The sequence below is a fragment of the Acartia tonsa genome, chromosome 11 (genome assembly GCF_053477335.1).
Source record: "Acartia tonsa isolate MP-2025a chromosome 11, ASM5347733v1, whole genome shotgun sequence".
Lineage (NCBI taxonomy): Eukaryota > Metazoa > Arthropoda > Copepoda > Calanoida > Acartiidae > Acartia > Acartia tonsa.
Window position 1 is genome coordinate 41,932,939 of NC_137270.1, and position 25,423 is coordinate 41,958,361.

At 33.4% G+C, this 25,423-nt stretch overlaps 1 protein-coding gene across 3 annotated transcripts; it reads left to right on the forward strand.

Annotated features, from left to right (window-relative positions):
* Window positions 1–505: 505 nt before the first annotated feature.
* On the forward strand, window positions 506–13,399 carry LOC145332351 (muscle-specific protein 300 kDa-like). Of its 3 annotated transcripts, XM_080177350.1 has the most exons (4): window positions 506–1,029; window positions 9,398–9,556; window positions 10,362–10,433; window positions 11,014–13,399. In XM_080177350.1, exons 2-4 carry the CDS (start codon window positions 9,464–9,466, stop codon window positions 12,646–12,648), a joined length of 1,800 nt encoding a protein of 599 aa, XP_080033476.1. In that variant the 5' UTR covers window positions 506–1,029; window positions 9,398–9,463; the 3' UTR covers window positions 12,649–13,399. The 3 variants fall into 3 exon arrangements, with proteins under 3 accessions (XP_080033476.1, XP_080033477.1, XP_080033478.1); XM_080177351.1 differs by lacking the exons at window positions 506–1,029; window positions 9,398–9,556 and adding an exon at window positions 9,716–9,772; XM_080177352.1 differs by lacking the exons at window positions 506–1,029; window positions 9,398–9,556; window positions 10,362–10,433 and adding an exon at window positions 10,636–10,688.
* Window positions 13,400–25,423: the final 12,024 nt, after the last annotated feature.

A 25,423-nucleotide genomic window follows, 5' to 3' on the forward strand; every position in this document is an offset into this window, starting at 1 on the left:
TTCAGGTAAACCAAATAGGACCCTAGAGTGTACTTGAACGTAGAAGCTATCCAGGTTCAGGTATACACCAAGGACAATGTAGTGTACCTGTATTCCAGAAGACATCCAGGATCAGGTACACATTGCAACTAAGACTCTTTAGTGTAATTGATAAGAATTTATCCAGGTTCAGGTTCATTAATTAGGACTTTGTAGTTTATCTGTCCTCTATGAGATATCTAAATTCAGGCACATTAAATATAATATTTTAGTGTACCTGTCCTATTGAAGCTATCCAGGTTCAGGTACACAAAATATCAAATATACCTTTTCTGTATATTATAATTAGCTTCAGATACATTAAGTAGGCCCCTATAGTGTACCTGTACTCTAAGATCTAACTAAATCCAGGTACATTAAATAGGACATCCCTAGAAGATATATATATGACACTGTAAAGAACCAATCCTCCCAGTTCAAGTTAATAAAATTAAGATATCGTCTAATTGTTCAGTAAAAATTATTGAGGTACTATATATTTAAGGGGGTAATGTAAGTTAAGGTACACTGCTAAGTCTTGTTTCTATTCTCAATAAGTTAAATTAACCAAATCAACCAATTCTATCTGCATTATTCGTCATACCATTATGTGATCTTCTCTTTGCAAAATCAGGTCCACCAAACATTGTCCTTTTTTTTCAAAATATCAAATATTTTGCTTTTTTCCAAAGATTTGCTGTATCCCATGAACACTGACAACAGAGTATCCAGAGAGGTCACACACACACACTAGACGGGCTTGGCAGGTAGGGTTGACCGCTCAGCTACACACCCACACAGGGTCAGGGCAGGTACACACAAACACACACTGTTTCCCTTGAGGACAATTGATCAGCTCTAACAACGCCTCCCTCCTCCCTTGCCACCAAAGACAAACAACTCCTTTCCCCATACCCCCAATGACAACCAACTCCTTACCCCCAATACAACAATAGACAGTCCTGGCATTATTGTAATGCTTCAGTCAGTCCAACTATTAGGATTTAACAGGTACTGATACAAATAATTGTGCCTATCAACAATATTTATGATATTGTAATATTTGGGTGTGTTATAATATATTAAATCGAGGTATCCTTGTTCATAATTAGCGCAGCAATATGAACTTGAAAAAAAAAACAGTGAAATAAAATCTAGCTACTTAGATTTTATTTTCAAAATAAATAAGTCAAATAAACTTAAATAAATAAAATTTATTTAAATGTCAGAAAAAAATTGTTTCATTTTTTTTCTCCCTCTCTCTCTCTCTCTCTTTTGTCTTTCTCCCTCACTTTCTCTCTCTCTCTCTCTCTCTCTCTCTCTTTGTCTTTCTCCCTCAATTTCTCTCTCTCTCTCTATTTCTGTCCTAAATTTGTGCATTTTTTCATTGCAAAACAATTAAAAATTGCAATGTTCAATGTTCGCAGTTTTTTTATAAATGCGCGAAATTTATAATGATTTCAATTATTTTGTTTACTCGTGTATTAAAAAAAATCAATATTAATTAGCTAATCTGTTTTTTTATTCATATTCTAATTATCTATTTTAACAAATCTATTGTAAAAATTCCCGCTTTTTAAAACCAAAAATTAGTCATTTTTTGGAGACGCTTATTGTATAGTATAGTTGAAACATTTAAAGGGTGGTAAAATAAAGAGATCTAATCTTTTAGTTAGGCTACTCATGATAATTCGAACATTTTATGTAACTCAACAAAATGTATATACATGTGTTTTTTAAGATATTAAATGTATACTGGCCTGCCATTGGTAATTTAGCCTTTATCGGCTTATCATTGGTCATTTGTATTGTATGAAGTCATTTTTTATAGCTACTATAAAGGGCTTTATTTATTTTTTTCCAGTGTTAATAGTATTTCTAAATTGGGGAATCTTTTAAACAATAACTGAAATATTTTAGTAAATATTTTTGTAAATCACACAACCTATTATGACCGGTCAAATAAATTAAGGCTGCAAGGGTCAACGGTCAAAATGGACAGAGGTTCAATTAAGTTACAAAATATAATTGTTTAATTATTTAGATAAGCCAATATTAATCAATTTAAAAAAATAGGATTTTATAAATTAAGATAATGGATTTACTATTAGTTGGATCTCACACTAGATTATCATGTACTCTAATAAAGCGAACTTTTTAGCTGGCTAAAATAACATCCCCTTCCCTTCTTTTAGAAGCAGAAACTGACCAATAAGTGATGTCCATGCTAGCAACCTAAGTGAACGACAATTTTTTCCTTGTCATAATATCACGTATATTATATATTCATTTTAAAGATATATAATGCTCGATCAAATGCTTTGTTGAAGTCAAACTGTTGAAAATCTCAGAATATGCCTATTTTTTTTTCTTTCCATATTTGATATTTGTATGCTTTGTGTGTGTAAACTGACTGTAAAACAGGAAATTTCAAAAAGCAACAAAATGTATTAAATCGATACTCTCAGCTGGCCAAAATAAAAATAACACCCATCACTTTACCCCATACCCTCCCCTCCTACTTGATGAACGAACTGACCATTAAATGAGAACCTTTTTAGTCAACCTAAATTGACAACAAATTTTCCCCTGTCAATATATCCATGAACTCTAAGGCTAAATATACAAGGTTCTTTTCAAGCATAATTAACACTTTAAAATTTTTTTTTAAAATTGTTACATTGAATGACAATACCTGTAAAATTTTACTTTACAACTGCATGCGGACTACTGGACATACTGACTGACGGATGGATTCTATTACAAAATAAAATTATATTTTCACTGTTTTTTTGGTAGCGATGATACTTTGTAAGCTTTCCTTATAAGTTTTCCAAAATAAAAAAATAAAAACTTTAAAGATTTTCTCTACTGTCTGTGAGTACAATACAATTTAGCTTCTGAACTGCAACTTTTTTGCAGTTAGAGCTACGCTTCTTAAGTACAGAATTGTCCTTTTTATGATTGTTCAGTGTCATAATTTTATTTTACAATAGAATTATATAAATTTATTAAACTTAGTAATATATGCAATGCAATGTTTTAAGCAAATATATCCTATTATATAAAGTAGTAAGGTTTTTGTCAGTAGCTTAAGATTGAACCGATTGAGTTCTCATTTAAAGGAAACTCCCCATTGATCCCGGGATGGTTTTAGGCTATGCATTATACATATAATACGATATTTGTTTTCTTTCTAACACTAAAACTTTATGAAACCCCCAAATAACCTTCTCCGATAATTAATTTGCATGATATTTGACCTCGTTATTATTGAACAATTATAGAAACTGCAACTTTTATCTAATTTCAAAATAATTTAATTTTATTAATTTTACAAGAACATGCATTTATCTATAACAAAATATACACCAATGAATAAATGAATATATTATTACTTGGATCTTACATAAGATTATCATGTATTCTAATAAAATGAAACTTGTAGCTGGTTAAAATAACGATCTATTCCATCCCCTCCCCTTTACCCAATCCCTTCCCCTCATACTAAAGGAACAAACTGACCAATAAGATCTGTTTATGTTAGCAAACTGTCATAATATCCATGTATATTCTATAGTCATTATAACAAAACATGCCAATGGAGTGGACAAAAAAATTTCAAAAATTTTATCAAACGTTATTCTAAGTTCAAACTGCAAACTGCAACAAAATTACGATATAAATATCCTATTATATAAAGTAGTAAGGTTTTTTTTTGTCTGTAGCTTAAGATTTCTAGAACTACTGAACCGTATAATTTATCAATTTCAGGGAAGCTTCACAAAGGCATCTGGATGTTTTAAGGACATTTTAAATTTGAGTCTTGGAGTGGATTTAATCTATTTTTGGACCCATTCCATTCGCATACTGAGACCCTAGCTACCCAAGTTTTAAAAAATAAAAAAAAACTGTATTTTTATTTTAGTTTTAAAACTAACCATTTTTAAAAAAACATATTAGCTAAAATTTTGTATTTCATAATAAAAAGAATATGATAAAAAGTCTGTTTAACTTCTTGAATGCAGGAAAAAAAGTTTTTTATTCTTTGTAAAATTGTTGAATTGTTCACTAAGTGGATGAAGGGAGAGGGATCTAACTATTTTGAAAAAGAAAAAAATAACAGTAGAAATAATTTGTTCAATGTTTTTCAATGTGGTTTTAATGTTTCCATAAACATTTAGAGAAAAAATCTTCGAACTGAAAAACATTGAGAAAAAAATCCGCCAATGATAACGTCAAATTTTGTCAGTTTTTTGCAAGACTTTTATTCAATTAATGATTGATTACTTATACTTATACTAGCGGCTACGCCCCGAGAGGAATCTAGTGGCACTTTAAATGTTTTTTTTTATTTCAATTGTATAGTTTGAGAAATAATTGTCTATGTTGCGATTTCTCTTGGGATGGTGGTGGTACCCTCCCATAAAATATTTATAAACTTTCCCGGGACCTTTGAAAAGCCACCCAGGAGAACCTGATTGGTTCAGCAGTTAGCGAGATCCTTCGGTACAAACATACAAACACACAGACAGACAGACATCCTGTTACTTTATTATAAGGATATGCTTTAATTTTTAGTTTAGAATATTAAACCCTATTCGTGTATTAAAAGAAGGATATTAAAATTCAAAGAAAAGTTTAAATTAATTTCATTTACACCTAGTATTTTATTTTTCTTTGGAGCGGGAGGCTTATTCTCTAAAAAATTAAATACTAGCGGCTAGGACCCTAGAAGCCTCTAGGGACAACAATTGTAGGAGATAACTTCCCCCAAAATAGCTAAAAGCCTTCCTTGGACCTATAAGAAACTTTATTGTAAAGGAGAACCATATCGGTTCTGTGGTTAGCAAGATCCTTCGTTACATTAAAATAGCTAAAAACCTTCCCTGGACCTATAGGAAGCTTCATTGTAAAGGAGAACCATATCGGTTTAGGTTTTAGCGAGATATTTCGTTACTGACAAAAAAAAGCTTACTACTTTATATAATAGGATTATTGCTGTTATTTTATGAACAAAATGTTATAATTATATTGGGATTATTAGAATCTAAGTATATAAAGATTTGCAATACATCGAAGATAATATTTGATAAATTATCCAATATGGCTTCGATCGAAACCGATTGATATCCGCTGAATTAGAACCGGTTCTTTGTCATACTGAAACTCATGTATTTTATCGTATTTTAGACAAATTTCCACGACTAAGAAAACAAAAATCATAAAATGTATACCAGATTTAATTTTAGAATTCTTAATTTTTATATCCGCGGAAAGCTGTCTATTACATTACGATGCAATAAAATACTAATATCATTTAAATTTTAGTTCTCATGGATTATTTTTTTGTATTATCTCTTTCTTTGACTTTCAACAATTCCCCTGCTGTTGCACTTTATATTGGATATAGAATTTACGTGGATATTATGACAGGAGAAAATTTTCGTCAATTTACGTTGCTAACATTTATATATCTTATAGGTCAGTTTTTTCATCTTGTAGGAGTGGATGGTTTGGGGTAAAGTGGATGGATATAGTGTACAGCTACAAGTTTTACTTTATTAGAGTACATGATAATCTGGTTTAAGATCCAAGTATTATTAAATCCAATAACTTTATGTATGTTTTGTACTGTGTTTAAATTACGAAGGCATTTTAGGTTTATTGCCAAAGGCCGGGGCTAACAATTTTAATATTGATTTAATTATTTGCATTTGTAAAAATGTCTATAATACGAAACGATACGTGCTTTTTAAGTATGGCTGAGAACCAAATCTAATCCAGCGGATATTAATCTGTTTCGATGCGATACTGGAAAAGATTTTATTACAAAAAAAAATAAATGTTAAAAATGCACATATACAATTTATTAAAAGTTGAAATTATTCTCCATTGATGAATTCTTGTTTCCCCATGGGTGAAGACCAGGGAGGGAGGGGGACATTGTGCTGTTTATTACACTTGTCCCCATGCAAAGTTAATAATAACGTTTGCTATTCGTTGGCTTAAAACGTTAGGAATTTGTATTTTGATATGTTGGTTCATTATGTTGAGTGGCGAAATATTTCAACCACTAATTGTAACCTACAGAATGGATAACTTTGTGTATCATCAATGGGGAAGTGCATAAATTTACCGGCCATTGTCTTATCCCTTTAAATCCCTGGGCAAAAGACATTAGTTACACTCACACAAGTTTCTAGTGTAAAATTAAACCACAGGATAAAAGGGAGTTGGTATCTAAAGAAAACCTTTCTTCCTCATTTCCAGCAGGGCTTTGAAACTGATTGGTATCCGCTGGATTAGAACCATATACATACTTAAAAGTTATGTTTACCATTAAATTACAGATAATCGAAATAAATTTTGTAATAAAAATCATAATACTAATACATGGACCTAACAAAACTGATTTTAATATAATTTTTTTTCATTTTAATATCCGCGGAAAGCTGTCTGTAATACGATGTGATAAATAACTACTCGTAATCCCTTATTTATGTGATGAAACTTATATTCCTTTGCCACAATTTTAATTTCAAATTCACCCTTTCTTATATTTAATTAAACAGATAAATCAACCAGGAGAGGGAGGGGACATTGTGCTGTTTATTGCACTAGTTTCCAAAGTTTTATGATAACGTTTTCTTATTTATTAGCTTAACAACTTTTGGGACTTTTAATGTACTGTTTGGGTTAGAACATTAAGTTGAGTGTCCAAACGTCATAACAAACAATTATTATCAGCACAGAGGATAATTTTGAGTATGTACATCAATGTATCGGCCATTGTCTTATCCCTTTAGATCCCTATAAATCAACCATAAGAATAAAAAAGGAAGGACTTTTACATTCAATATTAGCGAAGCCGTATGAAATTATTTAAACAATGGATAATGGAAAAGGGCCAGGGGGGGTGAGGGGTATGGCTTTTAAACCAATTAATGTCTGGTTCTAAAATATCAGCAAAAAACTGTCTATAATACAATGCGTTAAACAAATACTCTATGTTCTTTTCTGTGAAGCTATTTTTTGTGCCTATTAATGCTTTTTTTTAGAAAGAGAAATAATTAAACTGTTTGTAAGAAAAAATTATAGTAAAAATTTTAAAAAATTAAAATATATTTGTAAATTTTGTAATAAGGACATTTAAATTTAGTGAAGCAAGGGGAATAAGAGTACAATATACATTAGAATGTTACATTGTAATATGCAGATAGGTGACATGTTTTATTTAAAGAAATGTAGCAGGACAAAGTGTCTAAAAAATCAGCTATGTGACGTCATATAAATGAGGGAAGTGAGAAAGATAACACCTAAACAAGAGATGGATAATCCCCCATTTTTATGACGTCACATGGTTGATTTTTGAAAGAAATCGTAAAAAATAGGGTAAGGGGGGATCATGGTTCTAAATGGGCACTTTAAAGGAAAGTACCTTCAAAAAATAATTTGTTAACTTAAAAACGTTTGTCTGCTTTTTAGTATACAATTGTACAGAATAATTGATTTTAATATGGGGGGAAAAGCAATTATTTTCAGATAATGTAAACCTGTCTTTGCTACATTTATATTGGGTTGGGTCATAGTAAGGAAAATATTTCAAGAATTTTAGTGTCTTTATGCCTATACTGGGAGGGAGTGGACATTTAACTGTTTAATACACTAGTTCCCAAAGTTTTATAGTTGGCCTTACAACTTTGGGCACTTTTATTAAATTTTGTTTGGATGTTTCATTAAGTTGAGTGTCTAAATGCTTCTACCACTAATTTTAATCTACATTGGGGATGTACATCAATTTTTTGGCCATTGTCTTATCCCTTTAGATCCCTGATGCCTTTAAAAATATCTGCCTGTATTCTGTACTAAATGTATGTATATTATAGAATTTAGAAAGGAAAGAAAATTTTTATATATTTAGTTTTGTTTAATGGAACAATTTTAAAATATTTTGATAAACTCATTTTATGATTAGTTTATTATCGCGTCGTGTTAAAGACAGCACTCCACGGATATTGTAATCCAGCGGATAATAATCGGTTTCGAAACCATACTGAAAAGTTGTATATTATCAAACGCTTTGCGAAGTTCAAGCTGTATGAAAATCACAAGATTTATTTAGCAGATTTTTTCTCTGACTAAAATATTTACAATTTAGATTTAGAACATTTTTTTGTTTGTTAATAGGAGTCAAAGAATTCAAATGGCCTTGTTCAATTTTTTTAGGCGTTTTCATTTAAAAGCAAATTTGAAATTTGTGTAAGTCTAATTTTAAGTTAAAACTCAAATTTTAAAAATGTTTCTTATTTTTAAAAATTATTCTTGTATAGCCTCAAAGACAAAAAAGTTTTTTTTGTGCTATTTTATTAAAACTGTGTTGCGCTTTTACAAAAGCACCGAAGCTAACACAAAAAAAAATGTGACGAAAAAACGAGTTAATTTGGAAAAACAATTTGGATGGCCAAACGACCTAAGTTATTTTATTTTAACACGAGACGGACCTGGATTGGGATAAAGGGAGTTGTAATTTGGTTAATAATTCATTGGTTCAAATTAAAATTAGTTAAATATAGATAAGTGGACAATATGTCCCCTTTTCTTTCAATTTTTCTCTGAAAAAAAATGAAAAGATTTTTTTTTTGGGTGGTGGGTAGAAGGTAGAAATTAACCAAAATTCTACAAAATAAAACAAATCATAAGAAGCTATCTGAAGTGAACATTAAGATCATTTAGACACCCATATCAATGTTTACACCCCGCCCTAATCAAATATTGGTTTTCTGTAATTAAAAAACACATTAAATCCCCTCCCAAAAAAACCTTTCAAATTCCTCATTATTTTCTACCCCCCCTAAAAAAAAATAAGTAAAAAGCTGATATGTTCTTGGTCATTTACTCTCTGTATGCAAATCTCTCTATCCCCTTTACCTCTGAGTAGACAAAGATTACATTGTTAAGACAGACAGAGCAGATATTTAAATATTTCTTTCTCGTGTCTGTCTCAAGGTCTTTAGGAACATATTCAGTTTAATTAATCTTTTTATCTGGGATCTAAAGGAATAAGACATTGACCAATAAATAGGTGTAAGCACATCCCCAATACACAAATTACATTTTCTATAGATCACAATAAGTCGTTGTAATTTTTGGACAATTAACTGAATAAACCAATAAAAATTTGATAAAAACCCCAAGTCATATTCCCAGTTTTATGTTTTTATTACTTTTCAGTATGGCTTCTAAACCGATGGAAATCCCTGGATTCATTTTACAGCCTTCAGCCCAACGGGCTAACTAAACTGGTTTTAATCTTATATTGTTTGTGGTCTATAAAATGTAATACAATGCGATAAATAATTATTTTTTGTTGTTGCAGGGCTTGACTCCTGATTTGTTAGTCTGTGTTATCAAGAGTGGGCCACACCCCTGACATAGCAGCAGAATGACTTTCTGGCAAGAGAACTACTCCTTTATTAAGGATGTCTATGATATGCGCCACAGCAAGATGGCGGAGTGGATGGAGAATGTGGAAAAGGTAGATAGATAGATAGATAGATATATAGATAGACAGATAGATACATACAGTTAGACAGACACAGGGACATACAGCAAGATGGCGGAGTGGATGGAGAATGTGGAAAAGGTAGATAGATAGATAGATAGATATATAGATAGACAGATAGATACATACAGTTAGACAGACACAGGGACATACAGCAAGATGGCGGAGTGGATGGAGAATGTGGAAAAGGTACAGACAGACAGAGAGAAAGACTGATTGACAGACAGACAAGAGAGAAAGATAATGTTAAAATGACAGAGAAAAACTGAAAGACAGAAATTTAGACAAAGACAGACAGAGGTAAACACTAACAGAAAGACATACAGATAGATAGACTAACAGATAGACATGCAAACAGGCAGTTAGATAGATAAACATCAGACAGACGGACAGACATACTACAGATGAACATACAGACAAATAGATAAACAGATAGACAGACCAAAATATATACATAAAGACAGATATACAGCGTGATAGAAAGTTAAAACGATAGAAAGACAGATAAGTAGAAAATATAGACAGAATTTAGAAAAGAAGAATGACAGATAGATAATTAGATTAACATTCATAATAGTAAACATTTGAAAGAAAGAATAGGAAAGACAGACGGATAGATATACCCCAAGGTAGAAAAATCACTAGATTTCAATTAAATATACAAATAGAAGATATTTTTTAAAGATTTTTACATTTTGATTGATACATAGTTAAAAGTAGTACATTGTTATTATAAATAAGTTAACTTTTAAATTTATGATTTTAACATCTTATTTAGGCCATCTCCCGTATCATGGCTGACAAAGTATACACCTCTGCTGAGTTCAAGAGAGAACGTGATAACTTCCATGTAAGTCATAATTATAGAGTAGATTTGCTTCTATAACCCTCTAGAGGCCTCTAGGATCAATTGAGGTGAGGGGGGGGGCGGGATTATATATACCTCTGCTGAGAACGTGATAACTTCCATGTAAGTATCAATTATAGAGTATCTTTGCATCTCTTCGTACCCTAGATGCCTCCAGAAGCACTTGAGTTGGGTGAGGAGGGGGGGGGGATTATGTAGACTTCTGCTGAGTTCAAGAGAGAACGTGATAACTTCCATGTAAGTCACAATTATAGAGTAGCTTTGCTTCTATACGCCCCCTAGAGGCCTCTAAAAGCACTTAAGGTGAGAGGGTGGGGGGGATTATGTACATTTCTGCTGAGTTTAAGAGAGAACGTAAAGTAAAAACATAATTTTTTTGGGAGGATTTTTATTTTTCTAGGGGTGATTTGTACCCTCCTCCAAATAATTATTATTTTAATGCTATTTAAAAAAAATCTAATATACAATAGTATACTTTTAAACAAGTAGCAGAAAACTGTTATTTAGGCAATAATAAATTCTTTACTCTAATCAGATATTTAAACTATTTACATATTTTTAGGCTCTCTGCAAAGACTTGGAGCGTGCCGAGGTTAAGAAATGGTTGGCCCACATCCTGGAAATCCTGATGGCCGAGCGCGCGAAAGACCAACGAAAATCCGAGTTCGACAAACTGGAGATGGTCATCAAGAAACACGAGGAGCTGATCCCCACCGTCATGAAGACCCAGGTCATGGTGGATCTCTACTGGAAGTGTTATGCCTACGGTGACGAGCTCAAGCCCCATATTGAGTTCTTGGACGGTATCATGCTGTCCTCCACCCGTGACATTGCCCCATCCTGCGTCGAGAATGTCGATGAGCTGATTGAGAGACAGGAGAAGTCCCTCGTCCAGCTGGAGACCAAGCGTGGCGTTGTCAAGGAGTTGATCGAGAAGGGCAAACAGATCCTGGTCAACCCCGACAAACCCAAGTTCCTCGAGGGACATGTCCAGCGTATTGAGGAGGGTTGGGATGATACCAAGAACAAGGCCCAGGACAGACTCAAGCTGTTGACCGAGACCAAGAACGCTTGGATCGGCTATGCTGAGAACAACGAGACCATCGTCACCGAGTTCGAGAAGGCTGAGGAGGAGATCAAGAGAGTTAAGAAGAGGTTCAACCTGGAGGCTGCTCTGGATGACCTGAAGAAGAGACAGGACATCTTCAAGAACACCAACAACACCATCATGGGTCTGTTCAACTCCATCAAGGCCAACCTTGACTGCATGTCTATCACCCTCCCCGACGACAAGAAGAAGATCCTCGAGAAGGAGGTTAAGGCTGTTGAGGAGAAGCTCGAGGTTGTTGGCAGATTCAAGGACAAGGTCACCAAGGTTGAGGACTTCTGCAAGGCCCTCGGCGACTTTGATGCCTCCCTGAAGGTCATCAACGGATGGATGGAGAACGCCACCAAGGAGCTGAACGACATTATGTCTGCTGCTGGTAGCATGCTCCCCGAAGACAGAGTTGCCCGCACCATGGACCTGCAGGAGGATATTGCCGCCAAGGTTGAGATCCTGAAGACCAACGCCGCCACTGAGCAGGAGCTCCTGCCCCAGGGCGACAAGGTTCCCCAGGACGCTCAGGACTACAAGGACGAGCTGAACAGAATCACCAAGTACGTCATGGACCTGGAGGCCAAGACCAAGAAGGAGTGCGACAGCTACTCCGAGGACGTCAAGTACTGGGCCGAGTACAGAACCGGCATCAAGGAGTTCACTCCCTGGTTGGTCAAGTCCGAGTCCCACTGCACCGAGGGTCTGGCTAAGCCCAGCAACCTCGATGAGGTCAAGGCTCTGCACGAGAAGGTGTCCGGCTTCGACAAGACCTGCATCAACTACCTTAAGGTTCTGCAGGCCGCTGAGGCTGCCTCCAAGAAGATGACCACCCACGAGGAGGCCGACAAGGAGGTTGCCGCCCTTATGGACAGATACAAGAAGGTCAAGGCCTCCAGCGACACCTGGATGTCCAAGGTTGACACCCTGCTCAAGGAATGGACCCTGCTGGACAACACCGTCACCGAGCTCAACACCTGGGTCGCCAAGGACAAGACCTCCGAGGGCGAGAACCAGTTCTCCCTGGAGAAGATGGAGTCCACCCTGGGTGAGCTCAAGAACATCTTCAAGCAGAAGGAGAAGTTGGTTGATAACTTGTAAGCTTGTTAAGCTCACAGTTACTCAAATAACAACCTACTGATCAACGGACCTCTGAGAAATGTCTTCAGATAAAACAAAAATCTGAAAAGGCCAGCCTGGAGACATTGAAAAAAATCTGGGAAACTAAATATTAATCTGGCCACTAATAAAAAGAACTGACCCAGTAAAAAACTATCTATAAAACAATCTCTCTCTCATTATTTCATATGTTAATATAAATGTGAACCTCTCCTAATATTCTAATGATATTTTTTCCATAATATAAATGCATACTGTGATGAATTAATCAAGGCTGATTGATAGATTAATAAAGAAATATTGGGAACTAATATCATTAAAATAAAAATCAGGGGAATTATCAAGTAAACAAAAAACTCTTTTCTCTCTCTCATTTTTCTCATATATTGGAAAGAATTGGTATAATATGAAAATTGTATATTTTTGTAAAAACACAGTATTTATTCTTGTGGTTTCTATAGTGATGATTATGCAAGCATAATAATGAGCAAATGTTTATATACCGCCATCTAGCTTCGTAATTTGGTACTAAAATGTCAAGTTACTGTACGCCATCTAACTTTATCTTTTTGTACTAAACTATGGACCTAAATGGCTGAAAATAACTCTAAAAATGCATATTTTTGCTTGATTATTGTTGCATGTCCAAAAATGCTCTGTTATATGATGTGTTATTATAATAAAACTATGATAAATTTTTTGATATGTTTAAAAATAAATGTTATAATCGAAATTTATACTTTTTAATTAATTATTAAAATCAAAGCTTTCTTGTCATTGGGTTCTGTATGTTACTGATAGCTTTGAACATGTTAGAAGTGTCCTATCGATTTCAAATTTTGCATGATGACTTCTAGTTGATTTAGAAAGCAAACCAACTCTATTATAATTCAGAAAATGTTTATCTTTATGTAAATTTTATATTTGAAATATCAAAATATAAATTCCAGCGGCCGCAGCTGTACTTGGCAGCTGTCAGCCGCCGCAGTCGGCGGTCGGCGGAAAAACGGCGGCGGATCTTTATGAAATTTTAAAACGTTATGTAGACATATAAGAAAAGCTTAAGTTTGAAATTTGAAGTCTCTAAGTCAAAAATTGCGGCCACAGGAGCCTTTTAAAGATTTCTGGAGACCTGGAGGATCAGGACCTGCAGGATCATACCTGGAACCTAAAATTGACTTAAACACCTGTATTTAATATGAGGATGTACTACTAGAGGATATTTTAGTATTTTGGTAAGATAAAATGCTTTGTTTTAGTCAAAAAAATATTTTTGCTCTTTACCTGGATGACCCTGCCAGGTTTGCTGGCATCCTGTGCCCGCCAGGATGGAGATATTCAAAAAATTTCAACTCTCTGTTATGTTTCATACCCACACTTAAAAAGTCAAGCAGTTTGGGCTCTTTATCTTACACACACAGAAAATAATATAGAAAAAAAACGGATGGGGGGGCGTTGAACGCCCCCCCCCCTGACCGTTAAGGGTTAAGGGATAAGACAATGGGTGTACATGCTCATTGATGACAAACAATATAACTCATTTTGTAGAAGAATAATTATTGGTTGACACCTTTTGACACCTAAAATTTTAACCATACAATTAAGATTTCGTAAAAAAAAACAAAGTTTTAAGCAAACAAAACTTTAAATACGAGTGAAATTTATAGTCAAATATCCTTTCCCTCCCTGGGAAAAACCCTTTTAGCAATAAATAATATTAAATTTAGCGAGTCATTGGGCCATTAAAGATATTCTATAAGAAATATGACACATAGAAATGGATATATATATATTACATGGATATTATGAAAGCGGAAATTTTGTCGTCTATTTAGTTTGCTAATATATTGTCTATTTATTGGTCAATAGTTTTCTACAGAAGGAGGAAAGGGGATGGGGTAGAGGGGATGGATGGGGGAATATTGTTATATTAGCCAGATGGAAGTACCATTTTATTAAAGTAGGCGAAAATCTGGTGCAATATCCAACTAATTATATATCCATTGAAATAGAATTTTAGACCTGTGTTTTTTTGCTCAATGCATAGTTTCATATTTCAGAAGCGCAACTACACTTTTAACGCGTGTCCGTTCTTAGGACTGAAAGCCCGTCATTTAATAGATCTATAAGCCAGGGATGGGACTGTAATTATACTAATACCAAAAATTCAATAAATATGTACTTTTTCATTTGTTGGCTTAAAAATGTTGGTGTCTTTTACGGAATCCTGATTGTTTGGTTCTAACTATCAAGCAGGCCATACTTTAAACCTAAATTCTAAAAGTGGTTAATTTGGTCATCATAAATTTATTGTTAATTTACGTTAGTTGCAGATATACAATCAAATTATTAATAGCTGTATACACACCGTATTCGATTTAATAAAAAAGGATTCCTAAATTTTAACTGTGTTACATTATACTGTTCTTTTTTAATCTGCATTTTAAAAACAAAACTGCTTTAATTTTGAATAGGATGGTTAGCTAAAAAGGTAACTTGTATAATTATGTACATATATGAAAATTATCATTTTAAAATTTTAAAATCTACATGTACAAAGATAATCTTATAACTTATGTTTTAGTGAAAATCCTTAACTTTCCAGTTACAAGGCTTTCTTTTAAAAACATTAAGTTTAGTTTAGAATATACAGGGAATAGTTATCTGAAAATAAGACAATAAAGCTAATCACAAAAGAAGATAAAATACTTTTCTCGTATTCATTCGAATCCGGTGGATAGGAACCGGTTCTCACCCATACGAAAAAACTATGTCTAGCATCGTATTATATCCAGCTTTCTACGAATATAGAAATGTACAATCATAAGATTATAACTAGTTTTTTTAGCCGGTGACTTCGTCACCTCGGGGCTAAAAAAACTAGTTTTAATCTCATAATTGTACATTCTATATCCGCGGAAAGCCGTTTATAATACGATGCGAGAAATAACTATAATGTAATTTTTAATGTAAGGATTAAAATAGCTTTTAGTAATGTATACTTAAACAATTTTAGGTATTACTATCTTTAGTTTAATTATCTATCCTTATAATAAAGTAACAGGATGTCTGTCTGTCTGTTTGTGTTTACCAAATGATCTCCCTAACCGCTAAACCGATAGGATCTTTACAGGGTAGCTTTTTATAGGTCCTTGGAAGCTTTATAACTATTTTTGGGGAGGGTATTACCACCCCCCTAAGAGATATCGCTCATAAAAAGAATTAACTGTCCAAACAAAATTTTTCTAAAAATAAAATTCTAAATAGGAGGGGGATAGAGGCTTTTTTTTAGGGGCGTAGCCTCTAATTTATAAACAAAAAGTCAATTTGAAGATATGTAGTAATCTCATAGAAACTTTTAACTAAAGTTAAGATACATTTTTTGGACTATCCTTGTTTAAAATGAATCTGGTCATTATCAGAATAACGTAAAGGTTTTTTTAGGTTTCATAGTACTGTATATATGCTCTTTTTAGAGTATCGAAGTATGATTTTCTTCTGTTTTTCCGTCCGTCCATCTATCAGTCTGTAACGCTATGATGGTAAATGTGATTTTCTCGGCTGCTATTTTAAATAGACTTCTGATTTTTTACTTATTGATAATGTTTTACTTGTATAATGATTGTATTTAATTTTCAGAAATTATATCTCTATCCTCGAAACTAATCTACATATATGTATCAGGTATCTAAAGGGATAAGACAATGGCAAATAAATTAATTTTTGTCCTAAAAGATGATATACAAAATTACCCATTCAATAGATCACAATTAGTGGTTAAAACGTTTTGCCATTGAAAGTCCCCAAAGTTGTTGAGCCAACAAAGAAGAAAATGTTATTATAAAACCATGGGGACTAGTGTAATAAAAAGCCTAATGTCCCCTCCCTCCCTGAATATGTATTGTATAGAAAATAGTTCCTATAATTATAGTTACTGACGTACGTACAAAAGTAGTTTTCAAACAATTATGCAAAAAATGTTTAATAGCGCAGCTACTCTATGACTATTAAAATAGGTTTTTCCCACTGATGTAAGAGACATTGGACTGTGAATTACACTGGTACTCAAAGTATTTTAACAACGTTTGACTCAAAAGATTGGGAACTCATGATTATTTGATTCTAAACTAGTACAGTGGCTGGCCAAGCTATTGAGCTATTTATTTAAATCTGCAAAATATGTAATTTTGTTTATTATAATTGGGGAGGTATATTAATTTGGCATCTTATCTCTTTAGATCCTTGCAAAAATATCATAACTATACCAAAAATTCCACATTGAAAACAATCGCATCGTATTATAGACAGATTTCCGAAGATATTAAAATGAAAAATTGTAAGATAAACAGTTTTGTTAGACTCCTGAGGCCGATGGCCCGGGTCACCAACAATATTATCAATTTTAGGATTTTCATTTTAATATTCATGGAAAGTTTTCTGAATAAGATACAAGCAATACATGATTTTTTACTATGGCTGAGAACAGGTTCTTATACAGCGGATATTATTCGGTTTCGAAGTCTTACTGGAAATTCTACTCTTAATAATACAAATTTTGTAAATATTGATTTTTAACATTTTCCTAAAACACTTCATAAGCAAAATTAGAGATATTTGGCAAAAAATTATTCAAATTTTTAACAGGAAATCTTTAAATATTTTTGAAAAAAATCTTTGTAATTATTTCACCGCTTTAAATTAAAACAAACATACATTACTATAAGTTAAATATAACTAGCGGCTTCGCCCCTAGCCTCTAGGGGCTTTGCCCCAAGAGGTTTGATCAAACTAATTTTTTTCAGGGGGGGGAATTTTTTGTCGGGAGGGGGGGGGGTAGTCGACCCCACTATTTTAATTTTAGTTTTAAAAAGAAAAAAAATGTTTGGGGGGGGGGGATTATTCATTTTTTGGGGGGGTTAGGGGTGTCCCACCCATTAGGAAAATAGTTATAAACCTTCCCGGGATCTATGAGAAGCTACCCTGTAAAGGAGAACCCGATCGGTTCAGCGGTTAGCGAGATCCCTAGCTACAAACAGACAAACAGACAGACATCGTTCTACTTTGTATTATAGAAGATAATTATTAACAATTTTGTTTTGTAACCAGTGGACCCTTAAGGCATTAGATAATTTTATGAGGGAATTACCCCCAAAAAAACTTTTATCCCGGGGGTAAATTTTGGGGGGGGGGGTAAAAACATTTTACCCCTGCCAACAGATTTCAGGGGGGTAATTACCTACTCCAAGCAAATTTTACCCCCGGGGTAAATTTTTTTTTTGGGGGGGTACCCCCCCCCCCCCAAAAAAAAAAGGCTTGGTCGACTGTGTTTAGTTGCACATTACACATTACAATTACATTCATATAGATGGGTTATTTTGTGCTATCTCTTTTTTTCATCAATGATTTTTAAATCTCTACATGTAATAATTATGCTATAAGATCTTTAGCTTAAGATTGTAATATTATAATTTGCTCTGTAAATAATTTTTCTATTTCAGTTTATAGACACCTAGTGGGATATTTTCAAACTAAATGATATAAATGTTACAGAGGTTAGAGAGACATTTAATTTCTTTTGAGCTTTAGTTTTGTATTTTTCAATTTTAGTTTTGAAGATAATAACAAAAAAAATTTTTCGGGGGGAGGGTTCATTTTCATGCGGCAGTTTCTCTAGGCAGTGTGTTTAAATCCTAACCAAAAATAGTTTTAAACCTTCCTTGGACCTATGAGAAGATACTTTATAAAGAACCATATCAGTTGAGCGGTTAGCGAAACCCTTTTGTACAAACTGACATCCTGTAACTTTTATATAGAGATAGATATATGTAAATATGCTTGTATGTAGCGAATGTCCTCTATAACTCACTCTATAAAACCGACCGTCTGTTAATGCGACTAAAGAGGAAAACATGAATTTTCTATGCTTCTATAATTAAAAAAAAGCAAAACTTGTTTGTTGAAATTCATAGGATTATATGAGCATATAGTCAATACAATGCTTTGTCCGTTGGTCAATCAGTAATGCTATGCAAGTCATTTCAGTTCGAAAAGAAATATGGCATTTAAGAAGCAGCTTATAGTACCTAATAAAAAATGACTTTATACAATACAAATGACCAATGAAAGGCCAGTATACATCTTGATTGACCAATGGTAAAATTTATACAGGCCTCATTGGTCATTTGTATTGTATGACATCATTTTTTATTAGACACTATAAGGTGCTTCTGATTTAAAGAGTTAATTCTAAAGATATGTTTTTTACTGTTTAATAGATTTAGTCAGCTTCTTGTGTTGGGTATAAGAAATTTATATTTTTACTGATATTTTTTGTGCTTCGCTACTAATCCATGTTGCTTTACTTGTTTTATATTTTGCTTAAGTTGGGTTGAGAGCAAATTATGCTATTAGTAATTGAATTTGAAAAGTTAGGGTAGAGGGTTGGAGAATAGAGGTCATACGATTTATAGAGCATCAAGTTAGTTAATTGTATGAATACTCTAGATTATAAAAGAGTGGCTATCCTATTATATAAAGTAATAAGCGTTTTTTGTCTGTCCCGAAGGATCTTGCTAACCGCTGAACTGAAATTGTTCTCCTTTACAGTGGGGCTTCTTATAGGTCCTGGAAAGATTTTAAACTATTTTTTGAGAGGGTGTCTTCACCCCCCTTCCCCCCCAAAAAAATATTATTTAACTCTTTTGAAACTCAAATTTAAAATGGGATGAGGTCAACTTTCCCCCTCCTACCAGTGCCCCTAGAGGCTTCTAGGGGCGTAGCTGCTAGTCTATAATACAAAGTAGAATAATGTCTGCCCGTCTGTCTTTCTGTCTGTCCCTTAAGATCTCGGTAACCACTGAACTGATCGGATTTTACTCTTTAGGGAATATACCTACTGGTCCTGTGGTGGTTTTAGGCTATTTTCTTGGGGGTTGGGACACACTCAACCCTCCCAAAAACAAAAAATCCCCCTACCAATTTATTTTTAATTATTTAAAATAGTGGTGGAGTGGAGGCATCTCCAGGTAATAAAAGATATGATTATACCTCTAGGGGCAAAGCCCCTAGAGGCTAGGGGCAAATTCGCTAGTACATTATAAGGAAAAAGAATAAAAAGAAAGAACACTCACCCAATTACATTGTAAAATATTACATCTCCATCTCAAATCTTACAAGCAGACAAAAAGTAACTATCCTCAATTGGCTCCTTGCAAATCAACTATATCCAATTCAATAATTGTAAATGTAAATAAAAGTATATTCCTTTTCAAAAAGCTACTGATGTAGATAGGAGCTGTATTAGTATATTTTATTTTTCTCTATGCTATGGATGTTGCAACAAATTTTCATGTACTGTTATAATAAAGTAATATCCGCAGCTGGCTAAAATAACGATCTTTTAATCAACTTCCTATACCCCACCTCCTTCCCACCTACTAGATGAAAAAACTGACAGATAAATGAATACCATTGTAATAACCTAAATTGATGACAAATTTTCCCATGTCAATATATCCTCGTATTCAATATCTTTTTAACCCTCTAAGCGATTATGATCTTTATTATGCAAAATAGAGGGAGATAACAAAGTGATGATAGGTAAAATTTTAAAGGAAGGAATAAGGGTTACCTCATGGATCTAAAGGGATAAGACAATTTCTGATAAATAGATATACATACATCCCAAATGTTAATACACAAAAGTTCACCTTTATTAGATAACATTTAGTGGTTGAAACTTTTGGACACTCAACTTAATAAACCAAACAATCAAACTTCATCTAATTTTTTTTAGCCAACTAATAAGAAAACGTTATAAAAAAAACTTTGGGGACTAGTGTAATAAAGAACCATTGTCCCCTCTCTCTGCTGGGGTTAGCTAGCTTTGGTAGAGAGAGGTTTGGTTAGATCTTCGAGGGAATATAGGGGTGTAAAATATCTCAGGAATGGGAGGGAACATCGGGCTATGTATTACACTAGTCCAAGAAAATTTAATAATAACTAAGAAACTAATGAAAATATCATTCTATGTTTTATGGTATAGTCCCTTTCGTGGCCAGGATCCTTAAGGATCGTTTTTTCGTTTTTTTCACAGTAGCTTTTCTCCTATTTCTAGCCACTGCGGGGGGCTAACCTTGTGGGGCCAATTGCCTAACCCTGTGGGGCAATCACCTAACCCAATATAACCTAACCTAACCTAAAATAATAAAAATACGACGAATCACCCCTTAAGGGGAGTTGCCACGAAAAGGACTATTCCCAAGTTTTCTTATTTGTTGGCTTGAAATCTTTGGAAACTTTAATTGAATTGTGATTAGTTGCTTCATTAAGTTGAGGATGTTCATCGATTTATCGGTACTCTCTTGTTCCTTTAGATCCCTGAAAATATCTACTTTTAATGTGCTTTAACCAAAACTCTTTCTAACCGTGGAAAGAAATTTACTTTCTGAAAAGTGCTATACATGTTTTGATTTTTTAATCCAAACTTTGTTTTTACTTTAATATGTAAATTAGTGATATTCCTAGAACAATTATATACAATGTTGCGAGCCTAGCAATTTTTTTTATACAAGTCAATGTATTACAATGTTAATTAGCATACACTTTAAGCAAAGTATAACTACAAAGTATAACTATGTCTGTCCATCCGTCTGAAGCTTAAGATCTCATTGAACAATGAACCGATTGGGCTCTAATCTTCAGGAAAAATTTAAGCTATTTTGTTGGGGGGTTGTAAAGAAATTCTAAAAAAAGTATAAGATATTAAAAAAAATATAGCAAAATTTTGAAAAAAGAAATTCCCTAAACCTGTAGTGAAAGGCCTCTAGAGGCTAGGGCGAAGGCACTGGTTGTTTATATTGAGAAAGCCAATTCAGATTCTTAATAAATAAAATAGATAGCTCCGATCTTATGGGTATATTACTCTAGGGAGGGAGGGGATATTGGGCTGTTTATTATACTAGTCCCCAAAGTCTTATAATAACGTTTTCTTGTTCGTTGGCTTATCAACCTTGGAGACTTTTATTGAATTTTGATTGGTTGGTTCATTAAGTTGCGTGTCCAAACGTCTCAACCACTAATTGTAATCAACACTTAAGTCAATTTTGTGTATCATCGTTGGGGATGTACATCAATTTATCGGCCATTGTGTTTCCATTAAAAGTCTGTTTGTAATCCCAGTTTTTTTAGAAAACATATCCCCGCCCACTTGTTTCTAACTCTCTCTTTAAGGCTAAACTAGTAACCTAGTTTTGTAAAAGTGGTTTAGCCAACATTAATATTTCAAAAAATACAACAATAGTTATTTGTTAGCGTATTTACAGCTTTCCACGGAATTTAAAATAAAAAATTATAAGATTAAAACCAATTTTGTCAGTCTCTAAGCATTAGATTTATGACATATATTCTAATATTCGTGGAAAATTGTCTGTAATACAATGTTATACATGATTTTTTCTCAGTATGTTTGAGAACTGGTTGTAAACCAGCAAACATTAATCGGTTTCGAAGCCATACTGCAAACCCTTTTCATTCATAATTATATATAAATTAAAGTTTGAGTACTTGTACCAAATACAACCTAACCTATCCATACCTTCATTAAAAAAAACACAAAACTATCTTTAGTTAAGGCGCCATTGTTCTATCCCCCTCTGCATATGTTAAACTATTTTCCTTGAAACCTAATGACTTTAAATGAAAAAAAGGTAATAACTTTAACAAGGATGACAATATCCATAGAGAGCGAAGTTCATTGATTAAAAATAGAAAAAAGAACTGCTCACAAAATTAGTTAAACCAGGGATAAATTGCCGAATAGTTAATGTACCATTGTACATACCCATATTGTAGATTACAATTAGTGGTTGAAACGTTTGAACACTCACCTTAGTTGGTTGGTTCATTAAGTTGAATGTTAAATGTTTCAAACATTAATACTACGCTACAGAAGGAGTAATTTTGGGTATCATCATGGGGAAAGTACTTCAATTTAAAGGCTGTTGTCTTATCCCTTTAGATTTCTGCTGACGGACTGATAGACATTAAAAGTAAATAATGGGGTAGCTTTGCTACTAACAATTTGTACTTCCTAATGGAAAAATTTGGATTTTTTCATTTATTTATTTTCCAACTGTTCTGAGCTATTTACTTCTGGGGCTGAAACTCAGAGATCTAAAGGGATAAGACAATAGCCGATAAATTGGTGTACATTCCCAATAATGATACAAAAATTACTCCTTCTGTAGATTATGATTAATGGTTGAAACTTTGGCCCTTCAACTTAATGAACCAATCAAAAAAATTCAATTATAGTCTCCAAAGTTGTGAAGCCAACAAATAAGGAACGTTATTATAAAACTTTGGGGACTAGTATAAAAAACAATCCAATTTCCCCTCCCTACCTGCCTACCTGACAAAAACTAATTATCCTTGGCGAGAAAACAAGGACAATAATAATATGTGTATGTAAGCTTTTCTAAAATTAGGGCCAGTCCGTCCGTTTGTCCTTTACGGATAGCTCCTATCCTTAATTTATGCATGCTGTAAATGGTCTTTTGATGTCAAACTCGGCATGTTTAATCTTTTAGTGATGTCTCCCCCCCCCCCTTTTATATTAGATTTAAGAAGAAAAAGTAAAAATATTTTTTGGAGGGAGGTCATATTTTTCTAGGGGCTATTTTTCTTGAAAGGGTTGTGTACCTCCTAAACAAAATAGCTATAAACCTTTCCAGATCCTAAAAGAAGCTGCACTTATCGGATACAATATACTTTACTGTTACTTGTATTTAAGGATATTTAGGCCCCTATTAACATTGGCTAAAACTACATATTCACATAAAATCGAATTGCTGTACATAAAAACCAAAAGCCAAGAATAAAAGGATGACAATATCCATAAAATCGAAGCTCTAAAATTAGAAGGAAGAGCAAACAAACAATAACTCTTGTAGAGTAACAGAACTTAATAAGCATAACATTAATTTTTAAGTCTCAAAGAAATTATACATAAATTTGTTGCGAAATTGCATAAAAATAGGATACAGTGAAAGGACATAATTTCGTTTCAGGATTTGAGTTTTCCCGCTTAAAATACTTTACCTTGTTATCCTGAGAATCATTATTCTAAAAATCAGATAATTGAGATAATCATAGGTTTAAAAATGAGCATGGTTTGAATGGACTTTTTGGTACGCTTTCTAAACTGTTATAGGAATCATCATACAAAGTTTGAAATCGCGTGAACACTTCTAACATGTCAAAATTGACGAAAAGATCTGACCTTTACAGTTGGACAGACCCTAATTGTAGAAAAGCTTCGATTTTAAAAATAAAATATGATCATTCTCTTTATTTTAGAGGCTACTCTCTAAGTCATAAGTATTATATAAATTAAGAAGTAAAAACCCACGAACATATCTTTTTGCGCGTTTTTAGCGCGGACTTTTTGAAGTAACAATTGTATTATACATATTTTAACAAGCAGTTAAAGCTGTCAAAACAAGCAAGTAAAACAACCCAATGCTTTTTTAGAGACTTGTACATTTTAAACAATGTGCTAAAAAAGGATTTTATTGAAAAAATATGTACAGTACTCATTTAAAGTATATTCTTGTCTCTTCAGAACTAACAAATCGCTGGACTAGAGAAATACTCAAGGTTGAAACCTACCTCCCCCCCTGAAAATTTTTATTAAAAGTTAAGGTTGCCTTAGGATACTTTCTCTAACCCTACACCCCCCCCCCCACGCCCAAAAACAATAGCGGAAATGAAATTGTATAAAAACATGGATTTTTAAGGGTTTATGTCGACTGCATCGCCAACCGCCAAACCTTTATGTTTCTTTATTACAATAAAGCCCCTCATAGGTCCTTAGAAGGTTCATAACTATTCCCCTTCAAGAGAAACGTCCCACCTAAAAATATAAAGATGTATGACTTACTGGACTTTTCTTCTTACAAGGATGCCGAAACTTTTTTCTTTTTAAAACTACAATCTAAAAATTGGGTCGATTTCCTCACCCCCCCCCCCACCCTCTTTCTCAATATTTTTTGACAGGGAAAGTACAATCTGTACAAAACTTGGTAGTCAGTATTTGCAAGAAGTTAAGCACCTAATAAACAAAAACATATTTACCACGTATTTTCCTAAAGTGTACTTTCATTCGCACCAATAATTTGCATTAAATGACTAACAGAGTCTCAAAGCACGTGCTGCTATGTCAAGCGCTTGAACATGAAAGATAGGTAACGCATCAGTTAAAAATTGAATTTTCATATAAATATTCATACATTCAAAAGGGTCTAACTCATTCAAGAATGATTGCCAGAAACCTTTCCCCTCTTCTTAAAGCTAAAGATAAAAACAAACACACCATACCCCCCCCCCCCCATTAATATTTTCAATTAATCTAAAAATATGGGGGGTTTCTGTTTTCGACAGGCAAATTCAGAAATTACTAAGCAAATTACAGGCAAATGGCAACTCATTTTTAGATTGACTGTTATTGTAAAGTCAAAGTACATTTAAGGTGCTTAACCAAATTATGTATCTTAGAGCAGGGATGGAGGGAACATTTGGTTGTTTATTTCACTTGTCCCCAAAGTGTTATTATACCGCTTTCTTACTTGTTGTCTTAACAACTTTGAGGACTTTTATTGAGTTTTGATGGGTTGGTTCATTAACTCCAAATGTTTCAACCACTAATTCTAATCTACAGAATGACGTACTAAAAAGATCAAAGCTCTGCAAACAATAA

Bases quoted from the DNA above. Each gene is read 5' to 3' on its own strand.
- LOC145332351 (XM_080177350.1), top strand. From the start codon at position 9,464: ATGACTTTCTGGCAAGAGAACTACTCCTTTATTAAGGATGTCTATGAT. The intron at 9,557-10,361 runs GTAGATAGATAG...CATCTTATTTAG, and splicing joins GGATGGAGAATGTGGAAAAG to GCCATCTCCCGTATCATGGC. The intron at 10,434-11,013 runs GTAAGTCATAAT...ACATATTTTTAG, and splicing joins GAGAACGTGATAACTTCCAT to GCTCTCTGCAAAGACTTGGA.